This window comes from Cinclus cinclus, chromosome Z (genome assembly GCF_963662255.1).
Source record: "Cinclus cinclus chromosome Z, bCinCin1.1, whole genome shotgun sequence".
Taxonomy (NCBI): domain Eukaryota; kingdom Metazoa; phylum Chordata; class Aves; order Passeriformes; family Cinclidae; genus Cinclus; species Cinclus cinclus.
In genome coordinates, this window is record NC_085084.1 from 62,816,714 (window position 1) to 62,838,366 (window position 21,653).

General features: G+C 35.5%; 1 protein-coding gene across 1 annotated transcript in view; it reads right to left on the reverse strand.

Annotated features, from left to right (window-relative positions):
* The window catches only part of HOMER1 (homer scaffold protein 1), a 61,448-nt gene extending 40,107 nt beyond the window's left edge, over positions 1-21,341 (reverse strand). The window contains exons 1-4 of the mRNA XM_062513211.1: positions 21,223-21,341; positions 14,767-14,898; positions 10,282-10,374; positions 4,034-4,176 (exon numbers count right to left, since the gene is read on the reverse strand). Of these exons, the coding sequence (XP_062369195.1) occupies positions 4,034-4,176; positions 10,282-10,374; positions 14,767-14,868 (338 nt within the window). The 5' untranslated portion in view covers positions 14,869-14,898; positions 21,223-21,341. The remainder of the gene's footprint in view (positions 1-4,033; positions 4,177-10,281; positions 10,375-14,766; positions 14,899-21,222) is intronic.
* Positions 21,342-21,653: the final 312 nt, after the last annotated feature.

A 21,653-nucleotide genomic window follows, 5' to 3' on the forward strand; every position in this document is an offset into this window, starting at 1 on the left:
ACTTTCAAAGTTTGTCCCAGAAGAATCCTCTTATATTTTCATTCTGAAAATGTGTTTTATCAGCTTCTTAAGGTGTCAAAAATTGAATAAAGCTTGTTATAAGCAAATGTATTTTCTTCAACAGTGAAACAGCAAGTTCAACAGTTATCAAAAGCAGCACTTGCAAAGTTCACCAGATACACTATTCAGCCTTAGAATATAATTCAAGTATTAAAACTGAATAGTTTAATAAAAGTTTTAATCCTCATGATGCATAGTAGACAATTCCTGGTCATGTGAAAACTTCAAAAGTCAGTCACATCTGTAGTAGTAAAAAATTTTTAACAACTTTTTCTTTCCAAATCACACTTTATAATCAACAGTTTTCAGTTGGAGAGAAAGACAAAAAAAAATCACAAATTGAAGAATGTGGAAAATATTTTTAAACAGCAAATATATCTGAGGAAACTAAATTTTACTTAGGAACAGAAATATGTACATAGAACAAAAATATGTATATTTTTCATTCTTAAATAAAGTGTTAGATTTGATTACCTAGATTCTGCTAGAAAAAAAGTCTTCTTGGACTAGCTGTTGCTCAGAAAAGGACTGATCAGTGTCACATGCCATTCCTTAGGCTATATTTTACTTCATTTATTCTGGCAACATTTACCCATGACAGCAGTGCTCAGTCTATAGTATAGTCTAGGATGCAGGAGTTCACAGTAATATTACCTCATTGTTCAACACTAACCATCATACATAGCTTAAAAAGGACAAGATACTTAATTACAAGAGTTTATCTTTGGTGCAAGACTTTTAACTGTTTAGTACACTTATTTCTCAAGCAGCTGATCTGAGTTACACTGCTTGTGAAGAGCATTAGGACTTTATAGAAGATAATTAAATTGAAGCAGCTAGACTTCAGCACTGTAATGTTCAAGGGATATTAATGGAATTTTAGACATATTCTGGAGAATATTAATTTCAATTCTTACAACTCCTTACTGAAATAATAAGACACTTGAGTTCTAGTAAAACTCAAGTGACTCGAGTAATGCTGATTTTTGGGGTCAGAAAATAACTATAAATACAAAAGTAGTCTACATGTATGCTGCTGAAATAAAAGACCTCAGCTACTTACGCTAAGACCTAAAGGGCAGAAGAAAACATATTTAGCCTGCAAAGACATCTTATAACAAAATCCAACTGAACATTTTTTGGGTGTGCAGATTAAAAATGACAAACAGTAGGATATAAACTAAAGCACGACCTTCACACCTGTAATTTCTGACCTTTTCCACTCCTCTCAGACTTCCAGTTCATAAAAGGATATGAAATCCCTTACTTGAATCAGTGTTTTGACAGTAGCCCCCTTTAAAACTTTAGTTCTCCCTCTCCTCTGCTGCAGAGGCACCTGGCTATGCTGTGCCTGACAACCCCCTTGGCAGCCACAGCTCTCACCTGGCCAGCCACTGCTGCCACACAGAGCTGCTCACCTTATCCTGTACATGAAGCCACAACACTTGCCCCATGACTGCATGGGCTCCTTCTATGCTGCACACCTGCTTCTGTGTGCACCAACACACACTGAGGACCACACCTTTTCATTCTTCACACAATAAGTACCTAGTGTTCATGCCGAGCAGTATGGAGCTTTCTTATTTATTGAATTAGAGAACTTGCTATGGTAGTGTTATTTCAGTGCAGTGTAAACCAGCCTGGGTGACCCTTATGGGCCCTACAGCCAAACTCATTGCAGGGAAATCCAAAATGTCTTTTCTTCTGAAAGGCACCTAGAGATTGATCAGCAGTTTCTGAACTAATGGTAAATAAGTGAAAAGAAATGCCACAAGCAAGACAACACTCAAATGCCCTTGAAGCATTACCTTCCTCACCCAGAAGTGCTGACTAAACTTTACCTTTGCTGGAATGTAGGATGCAGAAGAAAAAGGCTCAGGATCAGCAGAAGTTACCAGGGTGCACAAGGAAAGGGCTCAGTTCAGCAATTTTTCTCCATCACACATGGAGTGCCACATACACACCAAAGCATCAGAAAGGCAGGGAACGAGGGGAAGCACAGATCTTTTCTGTACTCCTGACACATGAGAAGTCCAGGGAATCCCCAGTAATTGGGACATAAGGTTTTAATTGTTTTTTTCCTTCTATATCAGGGCAAGGAGACTGCTTGCAGAGAGCAGGACCCTTTTAGACATGACAAGCAGCTAGGTGTGTCTACCTAGTTGCCAGTTTATTATTATGAAAACCCTCTACAAAAACATGCCCATTTAACCAGGATTAACATAGTCCTGAAGGCTTCACTTCCCATCTCCTTGGTGCATGTGTTTCATGCATCTTTATTTATTTATAATAAATAAATAATACTTATTTATTTATAATAAAATCCTTACCTATTCCAAAATTTACTTTATTTCAAAGAGGTTTATAAACTTGAGTTTTCTTCAGTAATAGCTCATTAACAAACTTGAAGCTATCATTAGCAAGACAAAACACAGGTCTTTTGAGAATGAACAAGAAGTAAACCTCAAAATGCAGAGTTATTCTTGAAAGATTAATTCTAGCTACTGATATCTAACAGGACAAAAACCTAAAACTAAGCACTCACACTGCATACATTAAGTAGGTAGAAAAATCCAATGCATATAGAAGTTTTGTAAACTCTATTCTACATCATTGAAAATGACAACAGGGTTTCAAATGTGTCTTCAGTAATGCTCAATGGAGAGCAAACTTAGTTACTACACTGGCATACCAGAAATCATATTTACATATGCAGAACCAGAGGGGACATCTTCAAGCTATCATTTTTTTTAAAGAATAAACCACACAAATCATGTGTTGACTTCATCACAACTCCCTTTCACAAAATGTATTTATAGAAAGTTTCGATACTCAAACGGTTTAAAGAAACTTGTTACAGAACACAGATAGATCTGCAACATTTGTAATACTCCTTCACCATGCACATAGTAGCATTCTCACAATGCACCATTTCTTCTGAAACATATAATACATGCACTAGTGACAGTATAAAAATAAACAGAATCATTCTGTTTAAAAAAATAGTGTTAAGAGTGTTTTTCTAATTTGAAAAATGCATATTACTTTTTTCCAGTTTTACAGTATTTTCTCTTACAAAAATGGAGATGTTCTGCACAATTTTGGTTTCACTTGTGCTCACTTTGAATTGCACTACATATCTAAAGTGTCAATATTCCCCAAAATTAGATCAAGACCTCTTAAACTCTACTTAGGTTGAATTACACAATGTTTAAAAAATAAATCTAGTATTTCTAGCTATGTTCTAACTTTATTAAATGTTTCACTTACTCTTCATGGTCCCAATAAATTATGTGCTTTATTGAGAGTGATTCCTTTACAATTACTTCTAATAGGCAAGATATATCCATTGTAACTCATCACTTGTATAATTAAATAAGAAGTCCTACCTTTCTCAAAGAACAGAGCACAGCATCCCTAGTGCAAAAAACTAAAATTCAGCTTGAAACAGAGCTGAACTTCTCTCGTATTTTGAAAAAAAGTTGACAAATTTTACAGTTATCAGAGAACTGTTCAATTAAACCCTGCTTTAAACTTCATAATCCAAAAATGCTTTAAGAGTGCCTTTTCTTCCAAGAAATTGTCAATGAAAGGTTGACATCCAGTCCCACCAGCCATTTAAAGAATGTGTATAAAAATAATGTAATTGGAATATTCTACGAAGCAGGTAATTTTACTAAGAGTTCAGACACTGAAATATTGATTCCTGTTAAAGGGACACCTACACTAACCAGTCTTCAAGGGCTGATTAAACTATAATGTTCCCCCAAATCTTATTCCAAGAGATTTTTCTCCTTTTTTTCTTTTCTTTTTTTTTTTTTAATTAGAAAACATACTACAAATCCAAAAGCGAGTCCATTTTTGGGGTGAGAGGTGTGTTTGCTTTGTTTCCCCAAACAACATGGGAGAAGGTCCCTTTAACAAGGAAGGAGATATGTATCACTTAATCAGGATGTGGGAATGGAATCTGTACCTATGGGTAAATGGCAATGCGTTCTGTGTTGGTTCAGCCCTTGGTTCTGAGTTCTGCGTCACTTCTGGCATCGCTCGCTCATCATCTGTCCCGTTAATGCTTTCCGGAGTTAAAGGAGATTGAATATCCCCTCCAGCTGATTCCTTAAGTGAACAAACAACACATTAAAATTACAAACTGATCTGCCCAGAAAGACTATGTACATAAAAGCATTAACATCCATTCTTAAACAATACACAAAGTTTAGCTAGTATTAATATAACATTCAGATTTTCAGCATCCCTCATGGTCACATTTCATCATGCATATTTAATGTAGAAGTATATTGCCAAAAGATTCACATTTTCTTGTACAAAACACAAGTGGCCTATGAATTCTTTGCAAGATCCAACCTTCCACTTATTACAGACCTCTCCCACCTGGAATTACATTCCATCCTCATTCTGATACATGCTGGGTGACACTCAGAACTCGTCTCATACTTTACATTCTAATGCAGTGAAACAAATAATTCTGATATTTGTTTCAAAATCCAGCTTTTGTGCTGTTTATTAACCAAAGTGAACAGACTATTTATGGTGCACTCCCATTTTGCCTATGAGCCATTTCTAAAGACCACTTGTACAGCAAAGTACAGGCAAAAATTTTTACTGGCATGCTAGCCTGGCCTAGCTCTTGCTGGTCATGGAACTATCTGGGAAGGAGAATACTCCAGCTACACACAGGTGTACACATAGCCATGGCTATGCAGTTGGGACACCTGAAGAACTTAATGGTTGCCTCCCAGCAGAAGGCACTGCTGTGGTTTTCATTACCCTTCATCACACCAGCATGTATGCCTGTGTGTCCATTTAAGTATGAAAAAGAGTTGACAATATAAAGAGGCAAATAAATTATTCTATACAAATGGCATGGTTTTGTCTTCTACTACTATTATTATTTTTATTATTATCATCATCCAATAGGATAGACAGTTTCCATTGACAATAAATGAAATGCTTTCTGGATCTAAAAGGTTTTCTTTTATTTTTTTCTTCTTCTCAAACGACATTATATGTTCTAAAAAATTACATACCACTAAATCTGTCTAAATTCTAAAATATCTGAATAGCTTGTAGCTTTAAGATAAAATTCCTGCAATGCTACTACTAGATATATAAAATCAGAATCTACTTATTAAAATGTTTTAAATGTGAAGGCACAAAAATTATTTTAACAGATGAAAAAAAAAATTCAAGCTCTGTCCAGGCTTATTTTTCAGTAAAGTACTTCCACAGACTTCTAATATGAATGAAATCCAAGTAACAAAAGTTAAGGCAGAAAAACATCCCAGTCTATGTAAGAGCTAAAGGACCACGGCCTTCAAATTCATGAACAAAAGAAACATCAGTGCGTTTCTCTTCCACAAAAAGTACAGGTTAATCAGTGCTTTCACACATTCACAAGTAGCCCTGACTAATAGGTATTATTCGCAGGCAGTTCTAATGGAGCTGACTCTGAACAAAGCACCAAATATAATAGAAAAAGCCACTTACACTGAAAAGATTTTTCACAAATGTTTACAAATAATATGTTCCCGTTTTATATTAATTAGAGGAGTTAAAAGTATTTTAAAAACATTTTTGTGAGACGTGCATCTGTAATGAAGCTTTTATTGCATACCATTATAACTTCACATATCCACTCCAGATTTTACAACATTGGGAATGACATTGCCTATTTCGTATTTGAACTAGACATAATAGCGCGGTATTCATCAAAAGACACCTTAAAGTTCAAAACCCTAAAAAAACCCCACACATGCACTTATAAAAGTCCTTAGAGTAAAAGAAGAGTCCTTAAAGTAAAACCAGCAGACATTACAGCACAGACAAAACCACCTTTTACTGATAACAATAAGGAACCGGAAAAAAAAGGAGAGGTCAGTGTTTCTAAAATCAGAAACAAACAAGTCCAGCATGTTTCATTGTTGACTATTACACTGTCATCTCAGTAAGGATTCCATACTCCTCCCTGGCACAGCTATTCTTCACAGTGCTTCTCTGCACTGCTGCAATGACATAAGTCTGCAAGCTACTGCCACCCTAACATGTATGAAATATTTGCCACAATATTTGTTGCACAAATTCATGTAACATCCCAGAAAGTGATCTTTTTCACAACCTCACAAGTAAATTTTGTACTTCTGCAGAGAAAAAGACCATAAAATTATAAACCAGGAGCATTTTGCCAAAACCAACAATTTCTTGCACTAATAATTAATTATGTGATTGTAAAACTTTTCAGGCAATAGTTATTCCTAATAATTTGTATAGGAGTGGCTCAGAATCACAGCCAAGACTATTGTGACTAAATTACTCCTCCCTATACACAATTTCAGAAACCAAAAAAGGTCTTAAATGACCAGGGTAAAAAAAGAAAAAGAAAAAAAAAAACAACAAACAAACAACAAAACTATCAGAGTACAGTCATTAGAAAAAAAGAACTGATGTTCAGATGCTAACTGATTGGGGTGAAACCTCTCAAGACTGATGGGGTGCAACTGGAAACTGTACAAACTGCTCTATTTGGTTCTGTACTTATACCTAATTAAAGTTACTTTTAATTAAAAAAAGGGGTGTGGGTAGGTGGACACAATTGTCAGGCTACTGTTTAATGCAGCTCAGTGAACTCCATATCTAAGTGTAAGCACACAGGGAAGCTTGTAACTTAGAATGGACAATAGGTGGCTTGCCACTGCAAGATCTATGAGTTTATGGCAAGAGCAAAATGATGAATCTGGGAAATAGGAGGTGGCAGAGCAGGGGAGTATTTCAGTTTTATATAAACATGCTAAGAGTACTGCAAGTTTTTATTACTTAAGGCTCAGTTAAATGGACACCAGATGGTACAGCTATGTGCATAGGTGGACTTAGAAGTCCTGAAATAGACAACGTCTTTGTAGACAAAAGCCTTCAGACATACCAAATACAGACAAATTGTGTACTATTATATGAATCTGTCTTCATACAGGTGGCTTTAAAGCACAGGTTCTCTGATAGAAACAATGTGTTTCTCTTCATCTTAAGAAAGCCCAGTGCACTCAATGGGACTTATGCATAACAAAGCAGCATCTCTCTTCTAATTTGGTGGTCCAGGCCACTGCATTTCTCTGAACAAGTTAAGTTCCCTTTATAGTTAAGGTAAATGGTGATTTTATCTATTATCTGATATTATGGAAAATTAAAGTAAAGCCTGCTGGTAGACAGGTGGAGAACAAGGAGAAAGAAAAGTTTAAAATTAGCAGCAGCATTGCTTAGGGGAAAAGGAACTCCTGCTATTAAATAACTGCAAATTAAGCAATTTATGGTTTTCTACCATGTGTTTAACACACACTTAAAAAAAAATCAGAAGAACATATTCCATCAAATGAAACAAAATATAAAAAAACCCCGCAGAATTTCTACTTCCTGTCCATTGAGGCACTTTATAGGAGCAACACTTTGCTAAAGCACATAACACCTGACAGAATCAACCTATTTTCTGTCATCTTCTGTGGACTTTAGGCAAAATTTCTCTGAAGTTTTAACGTGGCTGAGTCTGCTAAGTATTTGAACTACAAATACACACCCAGTTTCTGAGATATTCTTGCTGTTATCTCTTAATTTCTATTTCTCTGTATTTCCCAAGTTTTTGCACAGCATTCAGAACTGAAACTCACATGTAACAGAGGTACTTTCTGGCTTGCATCAAACAATAATGAACAGCAATGTTTGTGCAGTGTTTTGTTACATTAGTTGTAGAGATATTTCATAAAGATTCAATCTGTAAGGGTATACTGAGGCAGAAAAGTGCACTTTTACTTTAAGAATTCTGTAGTAGAGACAGTGAGAAATGTACCATATAGAGTACTTGAATTAACTGGTAAATAACAATTTTTTAAAGCTGTACCAAGAGAAATAAAACATTCAATTTAAGTTTTAAGTTTGATGCGCATATTTTCCAGTTTCAATATGCAGTATTTTCCTATTTATTATTAATTTAACACAGAAAGATATCTGCATGTCCAAGACTGCAGAGGGACTGACTGTTCTAGATAAGAGTTACCCTGAGAGAGTTCATATACCTCCCAATGTCTTTCCTGTCAATGCTGTCAAAGTTCCATTAAAAAAGCCAGGTTCCTTGCAAAGTGTTTACCGACCACTAAAAATATCTCCCTCTTTCACTCTCCCCCTCTGCAATGGATCACTATGCAAAAGGGAAAGAAGAGCTATAAAATTATTCAGAAAGATAACAACTAAATTGTTTGCCTTGCAGCCTCCTTTTAGCAGATGATAAAAATGAGAGCAGGTGATCTTTCAAATCCCACCTTCCCTCCCTAGTACCAAGTACCCATCCTCCTGCCAGTCATAAATCCAACTAAATGAGCCCAGTACCATAGAAGTGCTGGAGTTTGCCATGATGCCACTGCTTCTACCTGTTTTAAACTCTTAAGTTCTTGATTTCATTCCCTTCTCTCTAGGGAACTAGTATGTGAAGACTACAATGTTCATGTATCAGCACTTGCACTAACTGCATTACTCAGAATAATACACTACCTTATCAACACAGTGAAAAGCCAAGAGAAGAAAAGTAAGGACTGAAAAGGAAATTATTCTTAAGTGTGCCATAATGAAATTGCAGCCCTCAACAGGCATTATAGAATCATTCAGAGTAACATTTCTGTAACTGCCTACAGTAAAAAATGCTAGGTTTCAAATGTAAAAAGAACTCTGTACAGGAAAGTGAACATTAATAGCTCACACACTTTAAGAGAAAGTTTTAACCCTGATGAGCTGCAAGACAAAAGCATCTTCTCTCTGAGTGAATAGCTCAAATTTATGTCCAAACCATGTAATGAGTCACTACATGAGACAGTGTCAGATTTAACTTCTGAGTCCAAAATATTAATTGATGTATCAAAGGAGAAGCATAATATTTTTTGCCTATAATATCAAGTAACTAGAGGCCTGGGTGAAGCACTTCAGTGTTTCTAAAGTCAAGTGTATATTATTGACAAGTGTATGCTATTGAAATACATACTTCCCATTGTCTTGGTGGAATTTATCAGAAATTTAGAGACAGTAAACTCATAAAAGTCCCTGCCTTATATTTTTTTCCATTTCAGTGGAGCAGTTTCCCATTAACAGCAAGAGCCAGCCTAGTGTTTGGGCAAAATGCCTACTGGGGAAACAACACAAGGCTTGTTCATTGTGTATGTTCTGATTTCCACTGATTTCTCTTGATAGGACACCAGATTTAGATTTCTGGTAGCAAAAAAAACTATTCGTGCAGCATGCTACAAAACGCCTGCCATCCTTACTCCATGAAAGAGAAGGAGCCTATTACAGTAAAAAACACTGAAGATACACTGATTCAATGAAAAAAGACTCCCCAGAAAAAAGGTTCACTCAACTCAAGAATCCCTGATGTAGTTTTAAAGTTGTTGCATTCTCCAAGAGAAGGAATTGCCTTTGTCTTCACTACTGCTTAACAAAAGCAAACAGCTAACTGAGTCAAAAATCTCAGGCAGGGGGAATACAGGAGAGATGGGGAATAAAAACCTTAAGGAATTTATTTTTTCAAAGCAAATTCAAAATATTCATAATAAATTTTAGCCATAACTAATGTAAATGTGAATATAATAAGTGACTTGTGCCTAGATTAACTCAATTCATATTGTGAGGTACAAAACTCTTTACAAACTTTTATAAACTCTTCCTGTACATCATGGCTAACTGTAATAAAACCCCAGAACCAGCCTGTGAATCTATTTTCATTTGTCAACACATCTCACAAGAGAAAAATACACAGTAGAAAATAAGTAGTTTTCTGTTTCAACTTGTATTTCAGGTGCAATGATCATTCTATAAAAGTTATTTACAGTGCACCACCAGAAGTTTTGTGGATACAATAGGAAATAGTACAAGTACAAGTGCTTAGTATAGTTCATTTACATAACCATGTTTATTCATTTTCTTGCGGAAGCTGAAATAAAGGAAAAGGAATAAAAAAGCACCCAATTTTATTCTAAAGCCAGTGCCTTTGACTTGTACGCAGTATATGCTAAATGTATTTTTAAGACTTCTTGATACTCTTACTGACTGGTGAGAAGATTCATAGTAGCTGAGAAATTGCTTCTTAATTTGTAATACATATGTATGTAAGGAACAATACAGTAAGTGGCACAGACAAGAAGTATGATGCTTGAATCAGGCAATAAGACTCACTTGAGAGGGTGTACTTGTTAGCTCCATCTTTTCATGGGATTTTTCCTTTGCTATTCGAGCAGCTTCTTTGAACTCCTGAAATTTTTCAGCAAACTGAGGCACATACGTTTAAATAATATAAAAAAGAAAAGAGAGAAAGAGTAGGCGTGAAATAATACATTACATGCAGAACAGAATACTGTACTTTGCACTTCACAAAGTCAAATTCTGTCAGTAATTTAAAATTTTTTCTTCTTATTAGATACTCATTTAAATGAGTTACATAGTGACATATCTTTCTGGCATAATGCACACTCTTCACATGTCAGGAAAATGACAGTGCAATGAAGCATGATCTGTTGCTGGTAGTTTTAAGAAACTCACCTCAGAGATGGCAAATAGTAGGGACAAACTGCCTTGCATAGCTGCTTTCAGATTCAAGTTTTACCCTTCTCAAACAACAAATAATCTGCTTCTGAAACCTAATGTGGTCACCATGAGCCTGGAAAGCTTTCAATGTACTTTGTTCTTTCATGACTGAAACAATACTGATTTCTTCCCAAATGTTGCCTGCATTTGTAATTTCAATAGTTAATCAGGAAAGCAACAGTGGAAATACTGTGTTCATCTCTAGAACATTCATTGACATCAATCAAGTTAAAGAACAAGTTAATTGAACTAGAACTGCCTATACTGAGCACTAAATCATGAAAATACACATGGGACTGCCATACGAGGCTTTATTTTTATGCTATATGTACCTCTTCCAGAAAATAGCCAAAGCAGCAATTTAGAAATATATGCCCTCTTAAACCTGAAAGGTTAAATCAATTAGTTAAGAATAGGGCCTGGTTTCTCTGGCTTGAAAAAAAATTGGCTTCACAGCTCTCATCTTTCCACTACACTAATTGCTAAAGTTGCACAACATTATTTGTTTTTGTGTCCTACTGCTTTTATACAGAACATTATCTAAATATGATCAGCTTAAGAGCAAAATGATTTTGCAAAAATATCAGAAGCTTCTCCAGTAGCTTTTAAATCTCTTTGGCAGCAGCATATGAAGGAATTGTTTTGCACTCAATGTATATGCAAGGTACAAAGGCTACCTTTTGTGTGGCACAACCTCACCAATTATTTTCAATCAGAACTTCACTTACTACACAAGACCTAAAACCTGACTGTCTTTAAGCCTTTTCCTATTAGTATCTGAGGAAATGCAATTTCTCTCCACTTGTATCCTGTATTTCATTTGTTACATTATTTGAAAGCTTATTTTTCCTGAAAGTTTAATTCAGCATCAAAAAAAGTCTCAGAACAGATGATGAAATTAGCAACAAATCACCAGAACCAGATAATACATTTTTAAGACTTGTGCCAACACCTCAAAATCTAGTGGGTAACTTATTATTTAAATCAGCCTTAAGACCAGAGAATTATTAAATGGCAAATATGATGCTGAGGTTTAGAATAAATGGCTGAAGACAAAGGCTGTAAATATGACAGTCACAAAAAAGTTAAAAAAAAACAAACATCGTCGATCAATAGACAGCATTATAAGAAAGTTATAAAAGTCCAATTTGGTTGAGATTTTCACAAATTTTCTAGCATTCTTTGAGACAGCCAGGTAATGGATAATAGCAATCTCTTGATAAAATTTCTGAATAATAAAGATGAAGTCTCATGGCATGAAAGGAGAAGTTTTCCGAAAGACCGCATTTTTAAGGAAAAGATGAAGAATTGTGCATGGAGACTACATAAGGCTGCTGCCAGTATCCATGCTGGGACTTTCCATTTACCATATTCTTTAAGTTTTATGGAAGAAATAAGGTCAGTTAACTCAAGAAGGTAGGACAGCAAACCCTAAAAGGAATATTTCTTCTAATACATCACAATCAAAAGCATAGCAACTATTAAAAACAACTATCAAAAGCATAGACATATTTTGAATGAGAAAGTAGTCTCAATTTTTTCTGAAAGTAGGAGGACATTCTGTTTTTCCTTATTGGAGCAGCAAGAGGGACTCTGCTAACAAATCATGGTCATAAGAATATTCTCCAACATAGGTATCTTTCAAGCATCACTGACATCTGATGAAGTAGTCTTGAGATGAATTTATGGTCTAACATTGAGAAAGGCCTAGTGAACCAAAACAAATGTCTAATTAATTTTCCTCTATACTGTTTGTATGTGAAGTTGATTAGTGTGCCATTACTTTTCCATCAGACAGTTTTACTCCACTAATTCCTATTCACAATAATTGTACAGAAAAGAGGTTGCTATTGTTGCAATCTATTAATTAGTTTAGAAGGACAGGGGCATGTGAAAAAAAAACAAATAGTACAAAAGTCAAATGTACTATAAGATATGCAGACAATGATGTGAGAATAGTTTATCTGCTGTGATTATTTGTATTATTAAACTGTGAAAATTGGTCATAGACTAGACCAACTTCTTTTTTGTGGACCTTTTTGCTCCTGGGAACTTAAAACACTTAAAATTCTAAAGTGCTAGCTGTGTCAGAGTACTACGGTAAAACTGGCTATGATGCACAGAAGTGAGAACAAGTAATCTGAAGGAGAGACTAAACAAGAAAGAGAATATAGACATTATAGACAACTCTAAAGTTACAGGGCAGACCTAAATCAGGTCTTCTTATTCCAAACCAAACATACCTACCAGCTCCAGTAGCTGAAGAGCTTCTAAACTAAAGTTTTCTTTCCCCATCAATATGTTTATTACTTTTAAATAACACAAAAAGTTTAATCTTTAGGAATTTTAGTAGCAACAATTGGCAATTGCAATTCATATGAACATGAGTTTAATAATTAAGATATAACACAACAGGAACAGTATGCTGAAGAGGACCCATAGATTCACCATCATCTTCAGAAAAGGTCTGTGATTGTATTTTTCTTAATAAATTTGCTTATTCTCCACAAAACAGCAATCTAACTGCTTAGCAAAAAAATAAATCAAGAAAAAATGTCTACTGTAGCCGTTCAGATTAATTTTTCAACAGCAATATAGAGCTTTATGTCAAAGGAATATTTAAATTCCTTGACATCTGCTTGAGGGCAGTGAAAAGAACAGGACTGAAAGATCTGTAATTAAGAAGGCAACAGAGGGAGGGCAAGAGAAGAGAACAGATGAGGACAAAGCAGATAAAAAAAACCCAATGTATTTTCACTGTCAAGGATAACGTAGAGCTTGAAGTCAGGCAAACAGAGGGTGCATGACTACAGCAGGATGCTTTGCCTTCAAAGAATCATCTGTGAATAAGAAAACAAGCTGGTCTACAAGAGTAGTAAACTAGATCAGTATTTATGCTAAAGCCATTGACACATTGAGAAAACTTATTACCATGCTGGTAAGCAAGTGCTTCTAGGTATACAATAGGTGTGCAAATGCACATGCAATACCAGAATCACTCAGAATGTCCTGCATTTTGTTGCTTTGTGGAAAGGAAAACCAAGTGATTATAAAAGGAAGAAATCTTACAAGTTTGATGATTGCCCAAAAAAGTAGCTGTACTGGGTCTCATTTTAATGGTTTTCTGACAGGCCATGGTTATCCTTTGATAGGGACAAAAGATAGGGACAAAGCTCTTTTTCTCAAAAGAGCTGCTCTGATCACTCTTCCTTCAAACAGCTAGCCACCACTATCCCTTCCTGAAACATGTATTTCTCTTATTGTGCTTCGGTGTCCAAATATTTTCTTTATTTCAAATATGAAAATTTTCTGCATAATATATACACAAGTTCTTAAACAGAACTGAAATTCCTCATCTGAAAAAAATTCACACTTGTACAGGGTCCTAGACTCATCTACCAGGGCAGCAGCAAAACCCACATAGGATCTATGCCATCAGTTTGAGAAACAGCGATTACTGCTCTCCTTTGAATGAGGTCTATTTCCTTTCTGCAGAAGTAGACTAGAAAAGAAACTCATATATGGCACATACAGCCCTAGCAGACATTTCAGCTTTTGCATTCCAGTAGAAAATGTATTTTTCTTTTACAACTGAATGTATTTCCCACTAGCTTTAATTTAAGGCTGCATTTGATGCACTACATAGTAGAAAAGTGAAAGTGAATGTAGCCTAAAAGATAAAAATACATCTGAAGACTATCAGCAGTTTTTTTCTAGGAGATCTAAACACACAAGAAACACTAAATTGTTTATTTCTTTAAATTCTATTATAAAAAACTGTAACAAACTGTTACAGTTTTAAAAAAAGAAAATCCTAACAAATCAGTAATCAGAAAACATTAACAACATAAAGCATAATAGGCTTTAATCTCCCTCCTTTTCTTCATCAGCTATAAGAAAATTTGCAGATATCACTTATGCTTGTGCTTTTACATTATACGGATTGATACAGAACTTCTTTTGTAAATTATTTTTAAATAACAACAGTAATGAGTACCAAGTCAGGATACAGTGAGCAGAAATAGAATACACTTCAGTAGCTTCACTAGCTGAAGAGTCACCACTGGTTATACTCACTTTTGAAAGGTGATGTTCAGATGAAAATCCCAAGCCATAGACCGTATTTGCCCTGCTGTCTGCCCACTGGCCAAACTTCTGGGATGTTTTAGTAAATGTCATGTTTGGGGTGATGGTGCTGTTTATTATTGCCTGAAAAAGATAATAATTGTTAAAAATGGGCTTTGTGGTTTTTATTTTTTTAAAGACAACTCATAATTGAAAATGTCAATATTGTAGGCAATTAACTGAATACACTAAATGAGACACACACTGTGAACTAAGAAACAGTTTTCTAATTCAAACCCAGCTAAAATTGCAAAGGCATATTTTTGCATACATTGTGTAAAAGGAGGAAAAGCTGGGCAAGAGAGTAGGCATCAATTTGCAATTGCAAGCAGACCTTCAAAGTTTCCACATATAAGGACAATCAAAGTCTTTTTTTGTCTCACACTTGTATTTCTTTGTCCCCTTAGGCAGCTCCTCTCAAACTGCCTGCTGCTCTCCCCCCAACCCTGTTGTTATGAGATTCGCACTGAAAAACACTCAATAAAACAAAGGAGCACATTTTCTTTTTAAATTTCTGTTCTACAAGAATCTGTTTCCTTTACATACATACAAGCAAAGTTAATAACAGCAGGGTCATATACAAACTACAGAATAAATTTTCTTCTCTGCTTCTTGTTCTTACATCTACAGGATGCAAGAATATCATCCTACAGCATGTAACTTCTGATAATACAAACACAAAATGCATTTCCTAGGCGATATGCTGGTTCTGTTAAAAGCAACGGAAGTTTCACTGTGAATTTCAACAGCATTTCCGTCACATTAAAGAGTACATACGTGAAACACAAACTGTGCAAATGTGAAGCATGTAACACTATTTTCTCAGTGAAAAATAGAACACTGAGAAACATCATAGAGACCAAATACTGCTCTTCTAAGATCAGGATCCTCTAGAAGTCAAAATCATGATACGGATTCTGGATGATGATATGGATTTCCAATGATATGGATTTACGGACGGATATTGAAATAAGTAGCTTTTTAAAGGAGTTTACTTTGAACCCTTTACTTTTGCTGAGAGATTTGGGTACCACTGGAGCACAGCTACCATCAAATTAAAATTTCCTATGAATTCTACAGGGCAAGCCTAAAAAATTAAAGCTGACAGTCACAAGCTCACAAACAGCACCCATGTTCATACAGTGATTCTCAGATGAAGTGGTAGAAGAGTATTGAAAGAAGTTGCAATACAATATATTCTTTTGCACTATGTAGTAAGACTAGCAAAGATACTGCAGTGAAGATAAATTTAACAAAACTCTTTGTGACTTTGGCAACCTCACTATACTCACATTAACGAAGATAACCAAATCTGAACATAGCCAATTCTTTCTGATAATCTTTGCTCCAAATACAAATTTTGCCTACCAGTGGGAACTACCCCTTGAAAATTCTGGAATGCCTGAAATCTTACATTTGAGCCAAGAAGCCTCATCAGACAGGATTTGCTGTGTGACCAGAAAATGGAGAATCATCACCAGCACTGTCTGAAAGACATTCGTCAGATTTTCATCTAGAAGCTGCTCAGTGAAGTAACCAGTACATGAAGCTTTATTCTCCTTTGTTTAAGAATAAGGTTTGGAGCTCAAATAAAGCCATCAGACTTCTTGCACAATCACCTCCAGCTGACCACCTAAAAAACAGCTGTCTGTAGCACACAGGACAAAGAGAATGTGAGACAGGACTTCTCTAAAAAGATCTCTGGAACCTTTTTCTACTTGTCTTCTTTTGCACTGTTAGTGGTTGGAAGCCCACTGTTGAAATAAGCAGGTGGAAGACCAGAACAGAGCTGTGCAAACTCATTTAATGCTTAATCTCACTTCCTGTGGAAGCTGTCAAGAGTAACATGCTTGAAATTAAATATCCTAAGGACTGTGTAGAACAGATTCTTCCTCCCAACTCGAACTCTAGCTATGTCTTCTAGTCTGCTTAAGCCCAGGCTCATCCATTGCTTGATTAATTGAAACTTGCATCAAATATTTCAGAGCATGAATATTATGTCATGGATATAACTTCTTCAGTTCAGAAGAAGAATCCAATACCAGAGAGGTAACACCTCCAAGTAAAACACAGGTTTAAAGCCTTCACAGCTGCCATTTCCTTCAGTGACAGCAACTTAGCTAGTTGCAGCTTAACCCAGTCAAAAACCTGGGAGAAATGCTTCTGCCGACCACATGACAGGCTGCAGCATGAAGAACCTGAACTGAGTGCCTGGTCCAGAAAGGGATAGCTTTTATGACAGAAGTCTGCATTTAGTCTGGGTTACCTGGACTGTCAAATTGGTTTCTTGCAAGAGAGAAAGGTAGGAAAAAAACCTTTTTAAAAATAATTGTGTTGAGAGAGAGAGTTGGCTGTGATCCTTCCCTTTATTTTCCAAGAGAGAAAAATAAAGAGGCTTCACTTTAGTAGACAGCATTAGTCCAAAGACTGGGAAGACTACATTCTAATCCTAGTGTTTAAAAAAAAAAATAATAAAAAAGCCCTTTAACTGAATTTATCAATTGTACAAGGAAATCAAGGTTTTCCATCTTCTCTAAATTAAAAGCCTTGGTATGCTAGGTCTCTCATATCCAAAACTATGATTTAAAAGTGTAATGCTAGAGCATCCTACAAATACAGTCCAATGTCAGCTACCTCTGGAAAGAATTATATACCAAACCTTCCAATATTTAGCTTAAAAATATATTTATTTTTTTAAATCAAAATTTATAAATAAACCAGTCTTGTCCATTCAAATGGGTTCTGCTTTAACTGCCCTCCTCTAATCCAGATTTCACTGCAGAGTTATCAGTATAACAAGTGTCAAATATTTCATCAACTTTTAAGAATGTTGTTTCCATAAATGAACAAGATGATCTTAAAAACAGAACAGAGTCAATCTGACAGGAAGACATTTAGCTTTTGCAGAAAACTGTTTTAGTTATCTCCAGGCTTTTTGGCATTATAAAATACCTTTCATGTTTCCCTTTCATATTATTTTAGCAATGAGAAAATAGGGCATGTGTCTGAACTGTTCATTTTATGACTGCAAACCCAACAGCTGCAAGATATATAGTAATGGTCAAATACAATTTTATCTTGTGCAAAAACTAATGGCAATAATAATTTAAGACACAGAACTTTCTAACTTCTTCAAAGGAAAATCACTGAACACTTGTGGGTACAGGTCTTATTTAAAATGTTTATTGAGCATTTAAAGGATTGTCACTTTGAAGAAAGACGGTAATTAAAACAAGATTATCTGCAGTAACACTGATGGGAGACTTGACCAAGTAATAATATATGCAAGGTTCATGGAACCTGCACACTGGGAAACTACTCTTTTCCAGAGCTGTCTCTGGTTCTAGATGACTATAAAATTTTAAGTTTTCCTACTTTGTATCTGTAAAAAAAAACAAAACAGAGAGTTAACTAGTACAGCAAGAACCACATTATTCTTGATCACCGTCCTTTTCTCAGAGATGGTGAGAGACAAAATGGAAAAGACAATGGGACTCGGAATAATACTGATGTCTGCCTGTACTGTTACTGGAGAAACAGTGGAAGCTTTGTTCCATCACCCAGGAGAAAGAAGTACTAAAACACATTTTTCAAAGGAACTCTGAAACGGATATATAATTAATGAGAAATGAAAGCCTTAGCAACAACTGCTAAATGTTGTCATGCCATACTACATAAGAAATCTAGCCTTAAGTCTTGAAAAAATAAGAAATAAGTCTTGATTCTGGGATTGATAGGAGAAAAAGGTCAAATAAAAGATATTTACTCAAGAGGTCAGAGAAACCAGATTCAAGTTCTATCAGATTACTTGCATCAAGATTTCTCTGCCATGGGCAACAGGGCTCCAGTTATTGTGCATGACTATAAAATACATAGCCTGTACACTGAACACCCAGTGGTCCTAAAACTTTTTTTTTGTAGTCAAAGATAAGGTACATGCCTCATATCTGGTGCAGGATATTTCAAGAGGAGATTGTAGCTTCAGAAAACATTACACAAAATGCATTAAAAGTAAGCAGAAGTTGTGTCTGTCGGATCTGTCTTGGCTAAATTGAACTCAAATAAGGAAGAAAATCCTCTCTTTCAAAATTAACAAAGACATCATAAGCAAATTCAGGTTGGAAACTGCAATGCACAATAGGGGGGTCAAGATCATGTCTTTAAATGTCCATTTGTTTCCAAAAAGAAATATTTAATGACTCTCAGATAATCAGTACAGAAGTTAAATTTTATCCAGCAATATTTCTGAAATACACCAACCTAAAGGGATAGGAAGGTGTGGGACAGAAGTAGGATTACTACTCAAATCTAAAGTATACCTCTCTCCAACATTCTTTGCTGCAGTCCAGGTGAATACACATGTGAGCTGCCTTAACGTAGTGGCTTGCTGCTCAGCACCTTAGAACTGAGCACATCATACAAACTGAGCTCCACCATACAAACTCAAACAATGCTGTACACCCCACCAATACCCATGTACACAATAAAACCTGGCTGGATTTATCCCCTCTGAGGGAGGGGCACAATAGCTTCAAAACCAGTAGGGTCGAACAAGAGGTTTTGGCCACTGGCAACATGTGTATTGTCAGCAGTGTTACTGACATGCAGCTATATGCCATACAGCAAAGACTCTCTCTGGGTGCTCTCAAAAATACTTTATATTTTCATTTAACTCTATGCACATAAAATATTGTATATAAACAGACATGCTGAAAAAAAAAAAAAAGTGTGGAATTTTAGGTAAAAGTAAAAGACCTCTCTGGGAATTATGCTGGAAACCCACTTAAAATTCTTCCATGTGTCCCTCTGCTGTTCACCTGCATATGTTTCAGAGCAGTATTCTGAATACCTGAAATATTGGACTCTCTTAACCATGACTGGGATTCTAGATCTTCATCTAAGACTTGGATGAAGTCATTATTAGAATGGCAGCACTCACAGTGTAAATAAAAGTGATGAACTGCATTATCAATATATTTTACCATTAGTACTGGATGTAAGGGGAATGCTGCAGTAGACAAAAGAACAACTAAATAGATGAACAACTATTTGACAACTTAATTCACCAGGTACTCAGCAGGAGTTGCAGCATTTGGATGAAGGCAGAGGAACCCCAGTGGATGTCAGAAGGACAGAAGGATTTTGTATATTCTCCGGATCAGTTAAAGCACTATATTTTATAGCTGGTAGTCTTGATTTCATACATCATCTAGCTCCAATCCCAGTGTCTTTATTCATAAAAACTGACTCAAAATGTGTTTTAATTATTTGACAGAACTAACTGGATCATTTGAAGGAAGGCTGAGAAGGAAAAAAACAAAGTAAGATTTAAAACTGGAAAATATATATTAGGCTCTGATACCAGTCTCAGCCTTATGAAGCAGAGATTTTTGACTATGGCATCAACTTCTATATACTTCTTTGTAATAGAAAATCTCCTTTTATATTTAAAATAGCAATATTTGGGGTATTTTCAAAAAATGCAGGTTAACAATTTTCAGCTATCAATAAGTATTCATAAAATGTCTGTGAATAGCACCATGCTTTTAAGAGACTTCTTCATTTCCAATCATTGTGACTGGATAGATTTTCAAAAGCTTCAAATTGAAAGTCTCTGGAAAGGATCACAACTTTTGATTACAGTCCATATATCTTTAATGCCCTCAGTGTAGAGTTTTCTGTTACACTGTTTGCAAAGTTACTGTTATCAAAGTTACTGTTATTATAGTTATGTGGGTAGAAACAGTCAAGGATTTTCTGCACATCAAATTAATTTTTTAGACAACATGTTTTACAATAGCAGCAGCAGCTCAGCAAAATATCCTTTCTAGTTAAAAAGAGAAAAAAAAAACCAAACCAACCAAACAAAAAAATCACAAAAAAAAATCCATTAAAACCAAACCAAGTCTAGATAAAAGCTTACCATTTATTAGGCAGGCTTTATTAGGAGGCAATCCTTGTATTCTCCACAGCAAAAATTGGAAGATTACATAACAAAGGATTTATTAAGTGATTATGGCCACTGAACAGATGTCCTTCATAATACTGAAGTTAATTATATTGATAAATGACTGAGTACAGAAATGAAAACAACTTGCTGTAACCCTACTTATACTTTTCGTACAATTTTCTGTCTTTTTACCCTTCTCATAGCATTAACCAAGGAACAGGTCATCAATTCAGCCATAGCTATTGATGTCAATACAACCCCATGGAAAACAGAATTTATGAATAAACATTTAAAACATATAATGAGGCAATGTTACCATGTTAAAACAGCAGTAATCTGTTGGTCAGATAATGATACAAACATCTGATGTGAAGAACATACTGAACATGAAGAACATCAAACTAGAAAATAGTAACAAAAATATTTCAGACACCTAGGTTTTCTGAAATGAAATTTACCTTTGAGCCATCCAAACTAATTATCCTATAGACATTTCTTGTGCTGTCATAGAAGTAGGACACAGTAACAGCATGCTTGCTGGTGGGAACCCAGTTCTTCTTAGTGTTTGGGTCAATCTGGAAGACATGAGCTCGGGTGCTGAAGATGGGTTGTTCCCTGAAGGACAGAGAGAAGAAGTCATGAATCTTATTTGCAGATACTACCATTGCATACAGGCTATCTGCCAGTTGAGCCCATTTGGATGTACACAAGTTGCTCTGCAGGACAAACCTTGCCTGATGATTTCTGTGTGAGTTGCTGCATAGAGCAGGTAAGTTTGTTAATACAAACACGTAAGTAAAATGTAAGTCTTCTAAGACAAAAATCATCACCCAGTTGTGGAGTCAGATAAACACAGATATCTCTAATACAGATTCAGCACCATCCCATT